The sequence below is a fragment of the Rhinolophus sinicus genome, chromosome 4 (assembly GCF_057876585.1).
Source record: "Rhinolophus sinicus isolate RSI-liver-muscle chromosome 4, RSI-T2T, whole genome shotgun sequence".
Taxonomy (NCBI): domain Eukaryota; kingdom Metazoa; phylum Chordata; class Mammalia; order Chiroptera; family Rhinolophidae; genus Rhinolophus; species Rhinolophus sinicus.
Window position 1 is genome coordinate 10626667 of NC_142504.1, and position 19672 is coordinate 10646338.

Genomic DNA, 19672 nt, shown 5'->3' on the forward strand with positions numbered 1-19672 from the left:
TGAAGAGAACTATGAAAAATAAGAAACGTTATATATTTCTTTTTTTAAATAAAGTTAAAATGACTATATGCTTGCATCTGATCTACTTATGTGTAGAAAAAACAACTTTAAAGTATTATGATAGTTAACACTTGATTATGTCACTTCCTTCCTTAGGACATTTTAAGTTTCTAAAGATCAAGTTAAGGCTTTTATAATTTTTTCAATGTAAAAGAGTCAAGTCATGCACTTCTTCTATTATCATCAATAAAATGTGAACATAATCACAATATTTTGAATTTCAGTAAAATATTATTTATTCGAAGTCTTGAAAACAAACCCAAAAATGGGTAAATGAAATATATGAACTACCTCATTTTGGTTAAGTGTCAACCTCCTTCCTCAAAACCTATTACATGTCCTTCCTCTTACCTAGTTTTGGGTAGAGGAGCAAATGAGAGTAAAACTGCTGGAAGGCAAAGAGAAAAAGGAGCTGCGAAAGCATAAATAATGAGCCATCAGTGAATTTTAATACATTGTTTTCATAAATCTCTCCTTATTCTGATAATGCCTTACCCTCAAATAATTCTGCCATGAATGTTTAACAAATGCACGAATGTGTTATGTGGTCTCTTACCAGCTTGCTTAGAACACAGACACTTTTCTGAACGGTCTCTCTGGTGACGTCTGCTTGCCGTACTTTCAATGCCTATTACAAATAGCCAGTATTGAAATATTTGCAAATCATTCTTTTTCAACATAAAAATAGCACTTAGAAAATATTTCTTGTGTTTAGTTAATTAAATTCAAAAAGTATTTATTGACAAGCTCAGAAAATATTTATTGAATGAATAAGTGTCAGTCGGCCAAGGGCACTGTGTGCTGGGATCTGGGAGGCAGTGGAAATAGAACAGCCAGAGACAATCTCTACTATGGAGGAATTGACAGTCTGATGGAGAATAGTTTATGTGTAAGTTGTCACACTCATAACATAAAGCAAACACCCTTGGCTCTGCTTTCAGAGACCATTGCTTGTGGTGAGGAGATAGTGTAAGTAAGAGATGACAAAAACGGCTTGTTTCTCCAGAGATGAAGAACTGTCAGCAATTGTTAAATTAAGGTGGTTGTTCTATGCTACCTGGAGTCTATCCTGGCAGATCTGTATTGTAGCCCAACCCTGAGCCGTAACTCATGCCTCCGTGATTCTGTAGATGACCAGGTGAGATTTCTACAGCTCTCTTTTAATAGAAACAAGTCTTGATTTGACCAGCTTCAGTTAAGGAAGTATGACTGCTCCCCTTCCAGTGTACTACCTGAAATCTCCTTCGATCTGTCTTTAGGACCAAGGGGCCTCAGTGTCTTCAACTGACTGATGACTGATGACTACCAGTCATTAAATTAAGTCAAGAGCAGAGCCTTTCCTCCATCTGTTTTCTACCTCTTTGCCTTCACTGGATTCATTCATCAGATCTCACCTTGTTCAAAAGGAATTAAAGTCTTTCTCCTACCGTGTTTCCCCGGTAAATAAGCCCCAGCACGATTTTTCAGGATGACATAAGGCCTAATGCGTCTTTTGGAGCAAACCTTAATATAAGACCCGGACTTATTTTTGAAGAAACATGGTAGGCTCTAGGTCCCTCTGATATCTGGCTTGTCTGTCTGGTTATCAGAGGAGGCTAGAAAAACTTGGGAGAAATGGGCAATCCCAATATACTCAGGTGTGGGTCAGACCCGGCGGTGAGGGAGATAGGCAGTACGAAATGCCATTTAAAGCCTATGCTGGGCATGAGAACCGCTGTTAACAACAGCTTTCGAGGACTCATTTTATCAGTGCTCACATAACCTGTAGGGAATAAGAGGTAGTAAAAGGAATGGATTTCCAAGAAGGGCAGCAGCTCAATTAATCTCATATAAAACCATGTAAGGGTAACAGTGGATGAAGAAAACAAATGCAGAAAGCAACCACACAGAGTATCTCCACCACAAACAAACTAAAACAAAACAGTGCTGCTCAGAACCAAATCATGAAAGGGGAGCTACTCATTTTATTTATTTGAATTTATTAATTAGAGCTATTATATTACAGGTGTTAAGCTGGCAGGTAGTTCAAGAATGGTCAAAATCTTAGTTATAATTAAGATAACTTGTGAGTAGTTTGAAGCTACTGCAAGTACCATATTCCCCCGAAAATACGACCTAGACGGACCATCAGCTCTAATGCGTCTTTTGGAGCAAAAATTAATATAACACCCAGTCTTATTTTACTATAATATAAGACCCAGTCTTTTATAATATGATATAATATCGGGTCTTTTCAGGGGTACTATGCACTACTTCTAAAATGCTGCTTAAAAAAAATACCAAAAAACAAAAAGCACCTGTTACCACTCTATTTTTCTAAGTTATATACCAAACACTAGAAATAGAAAATTCAAGGACACCATAAAATTTAAATACAGTATTTTGAAGACAAATGGATAATCTAGGTACCACTATTTAAAAACAATGTACAAAATATTACGATACAGATATAATTATAATCACCAATATCAACTTACAAAAATTCATTTGAATAAATTGGTTCTATTGGGCAAACAGCTTAACTGTTTATAAAAATTTAAAATAATATCACAGGTACCACATACACACAAAAGACTATGTATTTCCTCATATTTTACATTTTAACTGGTCAACACATCAGAAAGAATTTTTGAGTGTTTTTTGTTGTTCATTGTAACTATCGTACCTTAGCTTCAATTTGTCGATAGCAAGAGATACCATATACTGTGGCTCCATTTCCATTTCTGGGTGGCAAGTGAAAAAACACAGTATCTAAGAGATACACAGAAAAATGTAAATACCAGAATGAGTTACTCTTATTAATAAATGACATTTGAAGTTATTATAATGCAGTCATTAAAACAAAAACGATAATGTAACAGGGAACACATCACCAACACTGGTTTGTTACAATGCCTCTCACGGACTAACAGTGTACACTGAACACAAAAGGCTGAATTATAACAAGTCAAATTCAGACTATGATCACTTATCTCAGAAAATACTTCGTCTATATAGGATTATACCAAATTAAACGAAAGTAGAGAATCATAAAAACCAAAGGCAATAAATACATGAATCTTGAATAGATCCCAGAAATTCCTGGGAACATGGGGAAATGTGAACACAGACTGGATATTAGACGGTATTAGGGAATTACTGATCAATCCCTTAGCTGTGATAATGATATTGTAAATGACCCCGAGAATAACCTTCTTAGGGGACTTATGCTGAAGTAATAAGAAGTAAAGTGTCATGATGTTTACAACTGACTTTCAAATAGTCCAGGCAAAACTACACATACACAAATATAAAGAACATTTGTAGAATATTCACAACCCCATTCTTTCAACTTTTTTGTATGTTTAAAAGCTTTCATAATAAATAAGTTAGGATAAAAACATTTGCTGGGTTAAAACAGTGTATTTAAATACTGTTAGCCTGCATAGTAATGTTTGCTTCATGTCATCAAAAATTAGTAAATATTAGTAACACAAGTGATCAAACCAAGTTCAACCTGGTGTTTTGGTAGAGCTCTACCACATGATAGAATGAAATCCTGCATCAAGCCAGTCCAAGCCCTTGTACAATCGGCAGGAGATTCTATAGTGACTCCACAGCGTGCGCTCACATGCTCTACAGGCGACAAGCAGGCCCCTAGAGCGCTGTGATGACAATGGCTCCAGGGGAGGGGAAGCAACACCAGCAGCTTCCAGGTGGGCACTGGAGTTTACAGGTAGAGCCTCAATCAATCTGTGGCTGGTGCAGGTAAGCCCTTTACGTAGTTTGCCTGACAGGAGTCTGAAGTATTACAGAAATGCAGGAGGTGCTACCAGAAGCAAACATCCTAATCTCTGCCTAATAATCACTTACTTTGGTCGGCGTCCTGGCAAGACTGGCGAAGGTTCACCAACCATTACCAAGATAAGCCTGGCACGCTGCTGGAGATCCTCTAACGCATGAATGGTCATCTCCAAACAAGCACTTAGATATTTCACAAATAGTCACAATAGGCCAGAGGCTTTTCATTGATCAAAGTACTTAGAATTGGAGATGTCTGGGAAAATTAAAAAAAAATGACACTAATTGCTCCACTGTCTGTTGACATACCTTCCTGGTAGTTGTGTGCTCCATCTGGTAAGGCAAGGAAGGGCAAATACTTCCATTCTTCAGGTAAAGTGTGACTGTCGTGTCCATCGCCTGGAATCAGGGGCGGGTAAGAGAATTCAACCTAAAATGGTAAGGAATGTTAGCCAAACGGTTGTTGATCAAAGGGAGCATTTATTTTGTCATGAAAGGCAAAAATGCTTTGAAACGCTGAAGGACAGAAGGATAAACCACACTTAATGCCATTTGACTCATCAGCAAATCTATACTATATAAGGGGGAAAAGAGAAAAGGAAAAAAAGGAATAAAAGGAAGAAAGATTTGTAAATCTTTGCCCCTTTCTGATATAAAGGTTGTTACATTTTAATGTGCATAAGAGGGTGGGGGGTAGTGGCAGAGGTGACTGGATTGGAAATTTACATTTGGTTGTTGTCACCAAATAGTACCTGAAGCCATGGATTCCTGAGGAAAACCAACATCCCACTGAACTGAGTAGAAGAGATCCCACAAAGGAGGCTGAGAAGTTGAGCCAAGATCTACGTTTGCTTCTTATGTTTGGCTCCTTTGCTCCCAATACTTGTAGCTTTTAGTTTATGGTTTTGATGGGAGGTTGGTAGAGGGGTGAGGGGGCATTAACCAACATTTCGGGTTATCTTTTTTTTAAGATTGAGAATTGATAAATGGACGTCCAATGAAGTCTCTCTAACACTGTATCTTGTAGAAAGAACAAAGTTCTTAGTATGTGCCCCCAGTTTCTGGCATTCCCCAGGTTTATAGTATGTTCTCTGTGCTTCTAACATTCTTTGTTATTCCAATAAGACTTGGTGAAGAAGGCACAATTAAATACATGGGACTTGGATTATCACATGACTTCGAAGTTCTAGGTGACCTATGTTTAATTTCCTTTCAAAATATATATATATATTTCTAAATTTATTTTTTAAATTTATTGGGGTGACAATTGTTAGTAAAATTAAATAGATTTCAGATGTACAATTCTGTATTACATCATCTGTAAATCCCATTGTGTGTTCACCACCTAGAGTCAGTTCTCCTTCCATCACCATATATTTGATCTCAAAATATATTTAAGCAGGATTTTGTACTGCATTAGCAATATACTGGTGGTGCCAAAAAAATGTATACAAGTGGACACTTTGGTCAACGTTGCTCAAGCAGTAGTTTGCCGTAATTAGAAGTGTCTGGAGATGGTAGCCACTTTGAGAACCTCTTGTAATTGCAGAATTCAAATGTGACTTGTATTCATCTTTTGTTACCGGTATATATTGAGCATTACAATTTTAATACAGTTTTCCTTTCTTAAAATGCGTACACCTTTTTTTGGCATCCTCTGTGAATGGTATATTTGAGCTTTGTCCCTGGTCCAGTTCCTAAAACTCTTGGAATTTCCCAGAAATGGGAGCACTTTTATTATTCATAACAAAATCCTTTTAGTCCTATCTGGGTTTATGTTAATGAGGTGATTCTTGGTGGTGGGGGGTGCTAAATAGCTTCAGGATGGGGCCTGGTCACCAGGAAGGCCAAGCTTTGACCTCCCCGGAAGTCCACTGAGTTCAATCACTAGTGGCTAATGATTTAATCAATTGTGCCCATGTAATGAAACCTCCATAAAAACCCCTAAGCGATGGGGTTCAGGGAGCTTCGAGTTTGGCAAAGCACTGAGGTGCTGGGAGGGCATGGAAGCTCCATGCCCCTTCCCCCAATACCTTGTCCTATGCGTTTCTCCCATTTGGCTGTTGCAGAGTTGAATCCTTTATAATTAACTAGTAAATGTAAGCAGCATTTTCCTACATTTCAAGGCCTTAGGACTAAGTCATTTTATTTCATACACTGCTCTAATACATTTAGTAGATGTGGTCTCCCAGTGCAGAGAAAAAACAGCAACAAATGAGAAAGCAGAGAGGGGAAGCTAAAAGCTACAATGCTATGCTTTGGGTCAACACTAAGAAATAACTGCTAACTTGCTTTGTCATCATCCTCTGACTATCAAAAGCCCAGCTGAATCAGAGGCGTATGTGAAACACTCTATGTTAAAACAAATGGAGAAGGCTACAGTATGAGTGACATCTGTTCTGAAGCCAGACTCATCCAGACTAACCTAAATTGTGTTCAGTATATTCTTTTTCAAAATCATTTCAACAAGCTCTCCATGAAGAAAAAGATGGCTCAAACTGAAGTCTCCACACTTAAGAAAAATGGTGTAAAAATTTAGCCTCAAAGTTACTCATTGCATTACTCAAAATAGCAAAAATTGGAAAGCTGACTAAGTGTCTGAAAAGGAGACCAGTCAAATAAATATTTCTACAAAATACTATTTAGCTACTTTAAACATTATAATTCAACCTTTATTGATATGGAAAGATATTAATGGTATATTGTTACATAAAAAGGCAAGTCATAAAACTTGATTACAGTATATACATTTTTGGAAAAAGTTATGTATATTCATAAAAAAATAACTAGAAAACTGGAAGGATATTCATCAAGGTGTTAAGAATAGATTTCTCTGGGATAACAAGGTTTTAAGTGCTAGTTTTCTTCTTTTTTTCTCACTTTTCTACTACAGTGAGTACATACTACATCTGATCATAAGAAATGTTATTTTTTAAAACAGCTGGAACATGACTAAAAATGATCAAAAACATCAATTTAAATGATATTCTCTAAAAACCTCCTAGGGAGAAAGTGAGTTTGTAATTTGATGTCATCTTAACCAAGGAGTATAACAGGACCAATCTGTCTCAAAGTTATTAAGTAGGTGATGACTCCTCTCCTTCTATGTCTTCATCTTCCTCTTGTAGTGAGTGCTCTTCCCTAGTAGACCAGGGTCCTTCCGCAGCCTTCCCTCTTCTAGCAAAATCTGTGCTCAACAAAGGATCTGAACCACATTGATAACATGGAAAGGGTTCCTTACCCATGATGCATAAGCACTTTATTAGGGATGAAGACTTAAGCCAGAGAAAGAAATTTAGGCACTCTAGCTTCCTGGAGGGAATTATAAGAGGACAAAGGAACCTTCCTGATACTTATAAATTTCCGTTTTACAAGTTGACACGCCCCCTGCTTAGACGGGATGCCAAGGCCTAAATGAAAACTATTCTGTTGCTCTAAGCCCTTCAAAGTCAGAGATTTTTTTATCATTTCAGCATTTGAAAAGCATGGCTAATACCAGGAAAAAAACCCCACCAAAATATTAAAATTCAAGATAAAAGTGCTGAGGAAGGCCAGAAAAATGCAATCTTGTTTCAGGAGTTTCTTTGAGTAGCTAAAAAGAATCTCTAGGTATCATTCTTCCCTAAGCTCTAACTCTCCAAAGTTTGTTCTTTCTGTTCCAAGAATCACAAACGGTACCTCCTCAATGTTTTATCATTGTCACCACAGGATTCCATCAATAGCAGGTGCCAAAACTACATGCTTGTCACCAGCCATCTGTCACCAAAACCTGAATGGCTCAGGGCTTGACACTATCATCCAAAATAAACCAATCCTCCCACCACCAATCTCCTCAACCCATCCCTGAATCTGCAAAGCAACATCCTGCTACTCGTGGAGATGTTCCCGTGATTGGCCCACGCAGACCAACAGGAAAATATACTGTTCTCTTCACTGCTTCTAGTGGCTTTATTTACTGTTGGAACTAGTGTAAACCTGAGTTCTAGTTCTTTTATAATTCTAGTTTTCTAAGAAGTTCAGTCTGGTAAAATCAGTTTATTCAAGAATTAATAAAATTGCTAGCTATGTATATAAAACCATGAACAGAAAAAAATCAGAACAGTGGTCAAAATCAAGTAATAATTCCAACTTTTTATGACATCACTTTGGAAAATAACTAATCCCTATTAATTGGAGTGTTAAAAAAATTTCCAGGGTCGGCTTGGTGGCTCAGGCAGTTGGAGCTCCGTGCTCCTAACTCCGAAGGCTGCCAGTTCCATTCCCACATGGGCCAGTGGGCTCTCAACCACAAGGTTGCCGGTTCAATTCCTCGAGTCCTGCAAGGGATGGTGGGCAGCGCCCCCTGCAACTAACATTGAACACGGCACCTTGAGCTGAGCTGTCGCTGAGCTCCCGGAAGGCTCAGTTGGTTGGAGCGTGTCCTCTCAACCTCTCAACCACAAGGTTGCTGGTTCGACTCCCGCAAGGGACGGTGGGCTATGCCCCCCCCCACAACTAGAAAACGGCAACTGGACCTGGAGCTGAGCTGCGCCCTCCACAACTAAGACTGAAAGGACAACAACTTGACTTGGAAAAAAGGCCTGGAAGTACACACTGTTCCCCAATAAAATCCTGTTTTCCTTCCCCAATAAAATCTTAAAAAAAAAAAAAAAAAATTTCCATCTACAAAAGAACCAAAGTGTAATTTATATGCTTTTGATTATATTATGTTCCCAAAAGTTACACTAATCTGACAAATATAGTTTATATATTTACTGCCACAAAGCAAATAAAGGACAAACAAAACTCCTGAACACAATCTATAACAAACAAACTAGTCGAGAGAAGATGCCCATAAATTATCTCATGTCAAAGAGTCTAATTGCAGGTGAGTTTTTAAAGAAGAAAGGTCCTTTGCCAAATACTAACTTAAAAACAAAATTTTAGGAAAAGAGTTGGAATATCTCAAAACCATTTTAAATGTCAAGGGAGCACTTTAATTCACTTAACATGTTCTAAGTGTTAAGTACATCAGTCAACTAGAAGAATCACCACTAAAAACTAACATGTTATATACAGAAGAATTCATTCCCACAGATTACCCCAAATAAAAGAGAAAAAATGAGCAAGTGATAAAGCTATTAGATGTTCACTTAAATTTAAATGAAGAAATGTTTCATTAAAATACATGACGTGAAGGCTTCAAAGGTGGAAAAAAAACGTAAGAAACAAAATGAACGAACTTGCATCGTTTGGGATCTTGCACACAGCCACATTAGAAGCTGCCTTTAACCTGGTGGTCCACGGGAATCAACCCGGCTCCTTTATCACAGCACTAGACAGCAGCTTTATAACCCGAGTCTACAAAGACTGAGTCCATTCCCTTACGCAAACTTAGCATGTTTAACTCAGCAGATGGCTGAAAGGCATTATTTTCAAACAAAGGTTTCACTTCAGTCCCTCGAATCTAAAAATTACAAATCACAACCAAGTATGGGAATTTTCGCTATGAATAATCTCAGTGCATGGAAAGAAGAAGTGATGAACATGACCCGCAGCATTTGGAATACTTGGAAGAACCAGTCTCACAAAGCACCCTCACACAGTCCAAACCAATCTGAAGGCAGTCACAATTCAATGAGCCATGCATTTTAGTCTTTTACACCTGGAAGGAAGATCTTAAAATGGAGACTAAGGCGGCTGATTAACACATCCTGTGGAAAATCTTTAATAATTAGAGCCTCTGAAATACCTGATAGACTAATTTTGTCTCTGTATTATCTAATTTTAGCAAGAATCCTGTTAGGTTTAGCCAGAAACCCCTTTTTTCCCCCATGCAGCAATTTTCCATTCACTGACCCCCCACTCTGCAACTTGGCTATAAATTCTCTCTTTTCCTTACTGTATTCATGATTGAGCTCAGTTCTACACTGAGGTCTCTTCTCTCCTATCGCAATAGCTTTCCTGAATGAAACCAGTTTTTACCGCTTTAACTATTGTCCAGCTCTGGTTTTTCAGACAGGGCCAAATTAGCTGTGTAAGTATGCTTAAGTCACTTAATCTTTCTGGGTTTCAGTTTACTCACCTGCAAATTCCTGCCAGGTCTAAAATTCTCAAGAAGAATTCTGGTAGAGGAAAATGAGGTACAGAAAAATTAAGCAATTTGGACTCGCTGGTTGCTATCCAGGTCTGACTCTCAGCATGGTGTTCACTTTACAAAACCTGTCATCACCTTTACCTCAGTGCTGAAACCCAAAACCAGACAAATCCGGAGAAATGCCAGGGTGGTTGGTGCTACAGCCCAAAATGCCTCTTTCATCTTACAATCTGTTGTTCAGTTTTCTTTAAATGTCTAAGCAGCATTACATTTTCCTTTCTGGAAATATAAATTATATTACTTGTGCTAATAAAACAGGCATAAAACAGATTAATCTTGACTTTATATGACAGCAAAATTTAAAAGATTTTATTCTATCGCCTACTGATATTTCCTTCGTTTTGGTCTTTAAAGTTCCATTCAGTTTGGTTGGGAAGAGGCCCCCACTTTTTAATTTACCCCACAAGACTCCTAAACGCTCAGCTTGAATGCACACATATGGTGCCAGAGCAATTCTGTCTGAGTCCAGGGCTGTTTTGCAGTGCGACCTCAGCAAGAACTTTTTACTTCCTCCAAGCTTCAATCACTTCACCCACATCCAAAGTTAGTTATAAAGCAACAATTAAGATCAAAGAAGTGAAGTTTTAAAGTATTAAAAATCTAATGATGACAAACATTGCATGCCACGATACAAACTCAAGTATCTATTCTCTTACCTCTAAATACAGGGCCACATTTAAAAACATATTCTATGGCTGCTTGGAATTTTTAATGCCATACTGAACAATGCCACTTCCTCCTCGATATCTTTCTATGTCATTTTTACCTGAACGACAAGGATTTTGATATGACATTTTAAAGTTAAGCAGTCTTTAAAAACACACACCAACCCGTCCTTCATCACTTTTCTGTTATCCTCTAAAGAACTTAAATTTTGCCAATTAAAGTCTCCCAAAATGTTACATTTCCTGTGAAATGCAAGAAGCGAAATGCTACATTACTTAGTGGTAGCAAGGGGTGTTTTTAATATTTTAAGCATTTCAATTTCCTCTTCACTAGCACATTATGACATCATTGCCTTCCAGTATTTAAGTAATCCTGTTCCTATTTTGTTCCCCTGCCTTCAATACATAGACTGCAAATGTGCCATTCTTCCCTTTACCATTTCAGTGAAAAAGCTTAAAAATGACGTTGTATTTGCACATTTCTTTGCTCCGTAAATACACTTGCTCTTACTGTAATAGAGCTGGAGATAAATGTCTCACCAAAAAACACGATCTGGACGAGATCAAATAGCCAAACCAAGGCCCAATGGGCAGGGGGGGCGGAGTCAGCACACCAGCCTAACGCGACCGATTCTAGGGCTTCCAAAGATAAACAAAGGAAGTTGATTTTCCCACCGCACCGCAAGTGCTTCAACCAACCCGAGGCGTTGGTGTGGAAGCCCACCGAGCTCATTACCTTGAAAACGCAGTGCAAGTGCTGAATTTTTCTAAAGGCTCGGGTTCTATAGGTGAACACCCAGAAAGTCAATAGAGACAGCAATGGACCGGGAAGAGAGTGGGGCCGACCTTCGATTCCTTCCTCCCACTCCGCCAAATAACCTAAATCCCTACCAACCCTAACACACCCACACAGCTCCTCCGCTGCTCGAAAGACAATTTGCAGGGGCGGGAGAAGGACGCGAGTGTGGGGATGGGCTGCAGGTGGGGAGAGTGTGAGCAGCTGGACAGAGCAGGCGAGTTCAGACGCGAAGGGCCCAGAGCGCTGCAGGGGGGACCGCGCCGAGAAGAGCGGAGCGGCGGGGACGCAGCCGAAAGGCGGGGAGCAGGATCTGGCCCCTTCCTCACCTGGCAGCCCTTCTTGTGATGAAAGCCGACCACGACGATGTGCAGTACCGGCCCCCGGGGGGCGCCGTCGCCGCCCCGCCCGGCCTTCTCCATGGGCAGCCGCCGTGGGTCCGCACCACGACGACTTCAACCGCCGAGGGCGGCGGGCCGGGCGACCCCACGGTCCCCAGGAGGACGGCGATCGGCGGATTTCAGGTGTCAACCAGGGCGCCGCATGAGGGCCGCGCAGAGGACCTGGTAAAGGCCGAGGCTCCTGCGGCTCCGCCCCGCCCCGCCCCCCGGGGCCGCCGTCGCGCTTCCCTCATCCGCTTCGGCTGCTTCCGGGCTGTCACCTGATGCGGCGGTAGCCGCCGGCGAAGCCCGGCGGTGTAAGACCTGGAGGGAACCGATGGGACGGGCCTGAGTGTCCGGGGCGGGGCTAAGGAGTGGGGCGGGGCCTGAGGGGAGGGGCGCTAAAACCCGGACAGGGCCTGACGGGGACCTCGGCACACCTGTTTCCTGCTCCCTCGTGGCCTCAACCTTTTTCCACTTCCTTTCCTCCGCTCCTTCCTCCTCTTCTTTTTTTTAACGTGTTTTCTGTTCATTCTTTTAGTATCCAATTCCTTCACTTCCTTTCCTTGAACTTTCTGGCCTAGGGTCTCTCTGCCCTTTACTCTTCAATTTGATTTTGATAATAGGAAACATATCGATGCGGCTCTGTAGCTGTGAATTCAGCTTTAAATAACTTGCTTACCCAGGGTTTCTCTTTTGCTTCGTTCTACGTTTTTACTTTTCTTCCTAGTTAAATATTATCTATAGGAGTTTGGAGGCAACTTAAGGCCTGAAACACTATATCCTTGACAAAAAAGGAAGTTTACAGGGAGACCTGTAAAATGATTATTCTAGTCTTGCTATTTAAAAAACAACATCTTTTTCATTCTATGTTTTTTTCTGGGTTTAGTACTGTGGTCAGCACAAAATATATGGGATCTATTGTCACCAGAGTATCCTAAGTGTAATAAAACAAAATCACTAAGGAAAACATTTAGGAAGGGAAGGGTTTTATGCCAAACTTGGAGGAAGTTTGTAAGATTTAAATTAAAGCAGCAAGAGATGTTTGGAGATGAACACATGCCAATTGCACACAGTAGTCTACTTGGATTGCTGCTCCTGTCCCTTTTCTAAGCTTATCTAATTCTTATTCATCTTCCAAGACTAGACTCCTGTCAATTTCTTTGTGAAGCTTCCCAAGCTATCTATGTGCCAGTGGACAAATTATTTAACCTCTCAAAGGCTAGTTGTAAAGAATAGGAGTAAGTGTATTTGTAAATTTCCTGGCACATAATAGGGGCTTAATATTTAAAAAATGCAAAACAGCCAGTCTTGGGTTGGGATTTAGGAGGCTGAATCCTAGAGCTTTGAACTCAAGGGACCAACTGTAAGGGCTTCTGAACCTCCTCACTAATGTTTGCGGTAAATCATACCTACTTCTCTAGGATTCCTGAAGCTAAGAGATCTTTTTGTTTTATATATTAAATTTCACATGCCTTGTACATGTTTGTTATTTGTCTTTCTCCCCCATTCATCCTTAAGCTCCTACAAGGGCAGAAGACCTTCTGTACAGTTCTGTACAGTTCTGTTCTGTACAGTTTTATACCCAGCAAAATGCCAGACAAATAGTGTGCAACTAAGACATGTTTATTTAATGAATGAATGATGTTCTTTTTGGGTTCTCCTGTTTACTCTTTAGCTTTAAGTTCCTAGGATACAAATATAAAGTAGATTAAAGCAGAGAATTTTTTTGCTTTGTATTCATAACAGAATCGCAAAAGCATTAAGGTTTCTCAAGTGTAATGATATTAACATAGAGTGACATCTGGTGGTTGCCCATTAGACAATGTTAATAGTGAATACAAAAAGTCTAAAAATTAGACTCGTAGATATAACAAGATTAAGAAAGATGAATTAAATATCGTAGAAAATAAGTAGAAATAAAAATTAAAAACATATTTAAATCCACATCCTAGAAAAGTTTACAAAAAATTCTGTTTGTAGGTTTCCACTCCACTGGACTTTTAAAAGAAGCGGTAGATTCCTTAAGGCAGTAAATAGTTTTTACGAAAATTGCAACACAATGAATTGGTGGTGGGAAAAACAGATTGATTTATACTCGTTTGAAGAAAGATCCTGGCTTGAAATGAGACGCAACTTTATATGGGAAAAAAAAATAAGACCACTCAAAGTTTCCCCTATTTTGCAAACTCTTCCAGGTTACAGGAGGAATTTATTCACAAGGCTGGATATCTTTAACGTCTTTCGGAAACTTCGAGGGGAGCGTGGGTACCTGTCGAGACCACAGAATGTTCAGTGGACAGAAATATTTCTGCCCTGGAATTAAGGCGCTCCGCACGATCCTAGAGGACTGGCTCGTTCGCTTGCTCGGCCTCCGATTGGTCGAGCCTGCCCAGGCTGAGGGGAGAAAGCGGAACCGCGCTCTTTCAAATTCGCCGTCTCAACGTCGATGGACGCAGGCCACTTCCGGTGTAGCTATGGCGGCTAACGCTACCACTAACCCGTCGCAGCTGCTGCCTCTAGGTAATTGTCCAGTGGGGAGCGGGGGCGGGGAGCTGAAGCGTAGTGTTGGGGGCCGAGGGTCTGCGGCCGACGGTTAGGAAAACGTATCGGACTAGCTGCTCTCCTCTCCGCGACTTGCCTCTAGGCTCCAAGTCTGCGGTCCTAGGCCGCCCCTGTCTCCAGCGTGGTAGGGGTCCTTTAGGCAGGGACTTGTGACCCCAAACCAGACCGTCAGCGGAAAAGGTCCCCACTTGGTGACTGCGTCGCCAGCCTTTGCTGTGAGCGCGCCTCTGCAGTCGTGGGAAGCAGCCCCACTCACCTGGCGTTGAAGCTTCCCAGGTTAGACTCACATTTCTGGCGGGTCATTAAGAGAAGCACCGCGGTCTGGAATGAGCCTTAAAAGAGGAATCTGGAAACTAGCCCTATTTATCATTCATTCATCCAACAAACTGAGCAGCGGTACTATTCAACAAATTTAAATCACGGCCATTGCCTTCAAATAGCACACAAACCAGTGCAGCATGTAGGGTACTGGATAAATCAGCATCATACCAAATAATAAGTCGGCTACAGAGATGTTCAGGCCGTTATCAGAGTACAGAGCAGAGACTTCTTTGGGTAAGGGAGGTAGTGACAAGAACGACTCTCTGGTAAAGACACTTATGCCTTTCTCTTCCTAATATGTTGTCACTGAAGAGGGATTGAGTTAGTGGATGTGGCTGTGATTGAACATTTTTCCTTCATTTGACAAAGTCTTTTTGAATGCTCAGCATATGACAGGCACTGTCTATTGGGATACAGTGATAAGGGAAAAACCACCACAGTTCCTGCATTCATGGAGCTTAGAGTCTCCAGGGGAAGTATGTAATCTGATAATCTAAAATAATATAAAACCACAGCCATGATACATTGCTACAAAGGAACAATAAGTGGAGAACAGGGACAATTTTTCTTTTAATGTAATGATGGAACAGAGATACGTCGTATAAGATCTGAAGTTTTTGAATGAATACTTTTTTTAATTTATCTGTCACCATATGCAAGTAATTAAGTGCCAATAGGCACACAACTATTTGTTGAAGAAATGAATGGGTAAAATAATCTTTTCCCTCTCCCCCTTTTTTTTCTTTAAAAAAATATATATCCATAGAGCTTGTGGACAAATGTATAGGATCAAGAATTCACATTGTGATGAAGAGTGATAAAGAAATTGTTGGCACGCTTCTAGGATTTGATGACTTTGTCAGTATCCTTTTGAAAGATGGTGGTGGGTGGTATGGGTTTTTCTTCAGTAGTTAAGAACAGAAGTAAGAACTACAGACAATCAGCACTTACTGATCATTATAATAAAACAATGTGTTTTCAGGGAAGCTGAGAACTTTATTATTCTCAGCTTATTATTTCAGTGGTATGTGTACTGAAAGAAGATGAAGTTCCTGCCAGTCACAGACATTTTGAATTTGAGCCATTGTGTTAAACATTACAATTAAAACTGAAAAAAAGCAGAAGCCACAATAAATGTAACCTGATGTATTTATTTCTTAACACCAAATTTCAGATATGGTACTGGAAGATGTCACTGAATTGTGAGTACTGTTAAAAATTGAAGAATTTTTTTTTGTGGGGGAGTCTCCCCTTTTTTAATTTAAGGCAATTTTAGTACTATTGAGTCAGTAAAATGATGCATGAGAAAACATTTCCTGTTGGAATTACCTTAAAGATAGAAATTTTATTTACTGATGCTAAACTACTAAAACTGGGTTGAAAGGTTATTATCTTAATGTAATTGTTACTATGTTGCTAGGCAATTAGTAGAGACAAAGCTTGGAGGTAAAAGACATTAGGAATCTTGGGGCTCAGGTCAAATTAAGGAACTGATAGTAAAAGCATTTAGTGCTCTTAATTAAATTAATTGCTCTGCAAAATATGTATAAGATAAAATGTAAATGATGGCTCATTTATATTATAAAAATCGCAATCAGTATCTCTGCTTTCAGAATTGAATTGATTACAGATTAGTTTAATGGATAGGAATCAGTGGTAAGTAATAGTAAAAAGAGTGAGGAGAGTAAACGTTTTATTTCGTATTTGATCTCCTTGGCAAGTTTCAGTTTCTTTTATGAAAGTCAGCTCTAGTGGATGTGGAGCTTAGACCAACCAGTCCGCTCTGTCACCTTGAGGAAGAATGTATATCACCAGTGGATAAACTTTGTCTCTGAAAGCTGTTGATATAATTGCGTGACCTCATGTTTATTTATATACAATAATAACCTATTTAGGGATCAGAATGTTGGCTTTGATTATCTCTGTTTATCCTGACTCATTTTATCTATTCATTTAGTGAAATCACACCAGAAGGAAGAAGGATTACTAAATTAGACCAGATTTTGCTAAATGGAAATAATATAACAATGGTAAGACACAGTAAAGCTGTTTTATTTTGATGTTAGACCATTTTTGTGGGGCAGGGATTACAGAACTAACTTGCTTGACTATATAAATAAATATTCACAGCCCAATGGTGCTTAAGATGGGAAAGGGATGCTCCAGTGTCAAGGCTGTAAAGCTGAGCTGTTGAAGATGACATTAGGCCTAAAGATACGAGGTGTGATCACACAATACAGTGAATGTTTAAATAAAAATAAATTTATAACAGTAAAAGATACAGTGCCATTGATCCCCCTCAAAATACTCCCCTTCGCTTTGAACACATCCCATTGTTCTTGCCACTTTCTGAAGCAGTTCTGGAAGTCCTCTTTCATGAGTGTCTTTAGTTGCGCTGTCGTGGCTGCCTCGATGTCCTGAATCGATTTCCTTTCATGGTCCTTTTGACTTTGGGGAAGAGCCAAAAGTCTCATGGTGCCAGATCCGGTGAATAAGGGCACAATGTAATGTTTTCACTTGACAGAAATTGCTGTACCAGAAGTGATGTGTGACATGGAGCGTTTTCATGATGGAGGATGATTCATGGCACACTTTAAAACACACCTTCTCTCAACCGTAGCTCACACCTCACTACGCCGAACAAGTTGAAACTTGTCATACACTGTTACTGAGGTTCAACATGCCACTTCCCGTATTGAAGATCCCTGCCTTTCCATTGGATGGCACTCGGCAGCAGCATTTACCGTGTTTTGTGATCACAGCAGAAAGGCTCTGTGTCACACATCACTTCTGGTATGGCATTTTCTGTCAAATAAAAACATTACGGTGTGTTCTCTTCGATCTTATTCACCGGATTTGGCACCTGTGACTTCTGGCTCTTCCCCCAAAGTCAATGACCATGACAGGTAAACATTTTGAATTGATTCAAAACACTAAGGCAGCCACGACAGCACAACTAAAGACAGTCATGAAAGAGGATTTCCAGAACTGATTCAGAAAATAGCAAGAATGGTGGGATAAGTGGGTTTGAAGCAAGGGGGAGTATTTTGAAGGGGGATTAATGGCAATGTTGTCTTCTGTAATGAATTCTTTTATTTAAACATTCACTATATTTTTTGATCACACCTTATAAGTTTGCCTGTGCTTTTTAAATCTTTTACTAAGAATTATTGTTGAGTCACTAAGTATTAAATAATGATGTTGGAATTGTAAACAAAGGTGCTGTGGAGAAAATGGGAATGTGAGGGAGGGACAGAGAGCAAAAGTGTCAACCAGGCACACTCGGTAGGCCTTTTTAGATAATGTAGTGGTGGTGTTATTAAACGTTTTCCTCCTTTGCAGCTGGTTCCTGGAGGAGAAGGACCTGAAGTATGAACGGATTCCCTTGACTTATGCTAGATTCTGTTTTGTCTTATAATGACAACAAAATATCAAATTTTTTTTAAACCTTTCAATGTTTGGATTCTGTGAAGCTAAGTTTCCCGTTAAAGGGGATGCTTTGAAGAGGCATTGTAAATGCCTCTTTTGTAAGTTAATCATGATTATCTTGGAAAAAAGAACAATTTGTTCTTTGAAGACTAAAATAAAGGTGTTTTTGGTTAATTGTCATTTTATTTATTATATTGCAATAGCCAGTGGAACAAAGCTTGCATTTGTTTTGTCAATTGCTTTCTTGTCATTTTATGCCTGTTTGCTTCCTCATTTGCATGACCATTTGATTCTCAAACAAAAATTGTTCCAAACAAAATGACAGACTTTGAATTTGGACAGGTACATTTAAAAAACCTGAAATGATTACTTACACAGTTCAATTCAAACTGTGATGCTTTGAAATGAGGATTTTTCTCCTGAACTCAAGCTGTTAACTCCTATTAAAAACAAACAAGCAAAATACATGGGTAGTAAGTATATACACATTGTGGAAGTGTAGATTAGTAAAAAGAAAAATGTACGTTGCTATATATCCTCCTATACGTTCTCTGTACTCTCTTAGTACATGTTGTTACAAAAATTTGGTCACCCTGAATATACTGTTTTGTAGCCTCCATTTATGACTTTTTTTGAATTGAAATGCCAAACATGTCAGCTATTTCAGCAATTAATGTGTGCACAGTATTTCATTAAATGGATTTAGCATAACTTACTAGGTTGGTGCAAAAATAATTGTGGTTTTTGCAATTGTTAACCTTTTAAACCGTAATTACTTTTGCACCAACCTAATATTTAGCCTATTCTTATTATTGGCCATAGTAGTCTAAATCTTTATACATTTTTATTTTTCTTAGAATAAATTCAGAAATGTGTAAGATCAAAGGGTATATATTGTCATGTTGCCAACAAAAAGTTTGTACCAACCTACAGTTTTGCCAGCAGTTACCATCATTACATACTTAACCACCCTTTACATAGTACCCTTTTCATACTTACCACCGTTGGCTATATTCTATCTTCTCTCTGTGCCATTGTGATAGGCAAAACATGGTATGTTTAACATTTTCTGTATTGTGAACTCATTTTGTATTTTGTGAATTACTTATATGATGCTTTTACCATTGAGATGCTGGTCTTGTTTTTTACTAATTTGTAAGAATTCTTAATTGGTTATTCTTGGTGATGTATTTTGCAGGTAAATCCCCCATTTTGTAGTTTGACTGTTAGTGGTACATTTTTTTTAGATAAATGACGTATTTTTATGTAGTCATGTTTGTCTTGTCGTTTATGGTTTTTGTCTATGGTACACATGGATTAGAAAGACCTTTGCTCTGATTATACATTTTTTGGTTACTTTATATTTCCTATGTTTTATTTAAATCTTGAATCCAGCTTCAATTTTAGTGTTTTCACATGACAAAAGGGCCCAACTTTATTTTCTAAAAACAAAGCACTAATTTGTGGTATTTTTTTATTTTTGTGGTGTAACTACTCCTACCTTGGCTGACTTCAAGCTGCCGAGGGTTTAACAGCTGGC

General features: G+C 39.2%; 2 protein-coding genes across 3 annotated transcripts in view; one reads left to right on the plus strand and one right to left on the minus strand.

Annotated features, from left to right (window-relative positions):
- AVL9 (AVL9 cell migration associated) overlaps positions 1–12138 on the minus strand; it is a 41727-nt gene extending 29589 nt beyond the window's left edge. The window contains exons 1-4 of one of the 2 annotated variants that reach the window (XM_074340973.2): positions 11767–12138; positions 4150–4270; positions 2726–2811; positions 617–688 (exon numbers count right to left, since the gene is read on the minus strand). In XM_074340973.2, the coding sequence (XP_074197074.2) occupies positions 617–688; positions 2726–2811; positions 4150–4270; positions 11767–11859 (372 nt within the window). In that variant the 5' untranslated portion in view covers positions 11860–12138. The remainder of the gene's footprint in view (positions 1–616; positions 689–2725; positions 2812–4149; positions 4271–11766) is intronic. The other variant, XM_088797662.1, reaches the window with a different exon arrangement.
- Positions 12139–14042: 1904 nt separating this feature from the next.
- Positions 14043–18306, plus strand: LSM5 (LSM5 homolog, U6 small nuclear RNA and mRNA degradation associated). Its single transcript, XM_019757324.3, has 5 exons — positions 14043–14340; positions 15470–15565; positions 15878–15905; positions 16661–16733; positions 18046–18306. Exons 1-5 carry the CDS (start codon positions 14106–14108, stop codon positions 18076–18078), a joined length of 465 nt encoding a protein of 154 aa, XP_019612883.3. The 5' UTR covers positions 14043–14105; the 3' UTR covers positions 18079–18306.
- The last annotated feature ends 1366 nt before the right edge of the window (positions 18307–19672 follow it).

Coding starts and splice junctions, on each gene's coding strand:
- LSM5 (XM_019757324.3), top strand. CDS start 14,106: ATGTTCAGTGGACAGAAATATTTCTGCCCTGGAATTAAGGCGCTCCGC. Junction 14,341..15,469: donor GTCGCAGCTGCTGCCTCTAG/GTAATTGTCCAG, acceptor ATATATCCATAG/AGCTTGTGGACAAATGTATA. Junction 15,566..15,877: donor AGGATTTGATGACTTTGTCA/GTATCCTTTTGA, acceptor ACCAAATTTCAG/ATATGGTACTGGAAGATGTC.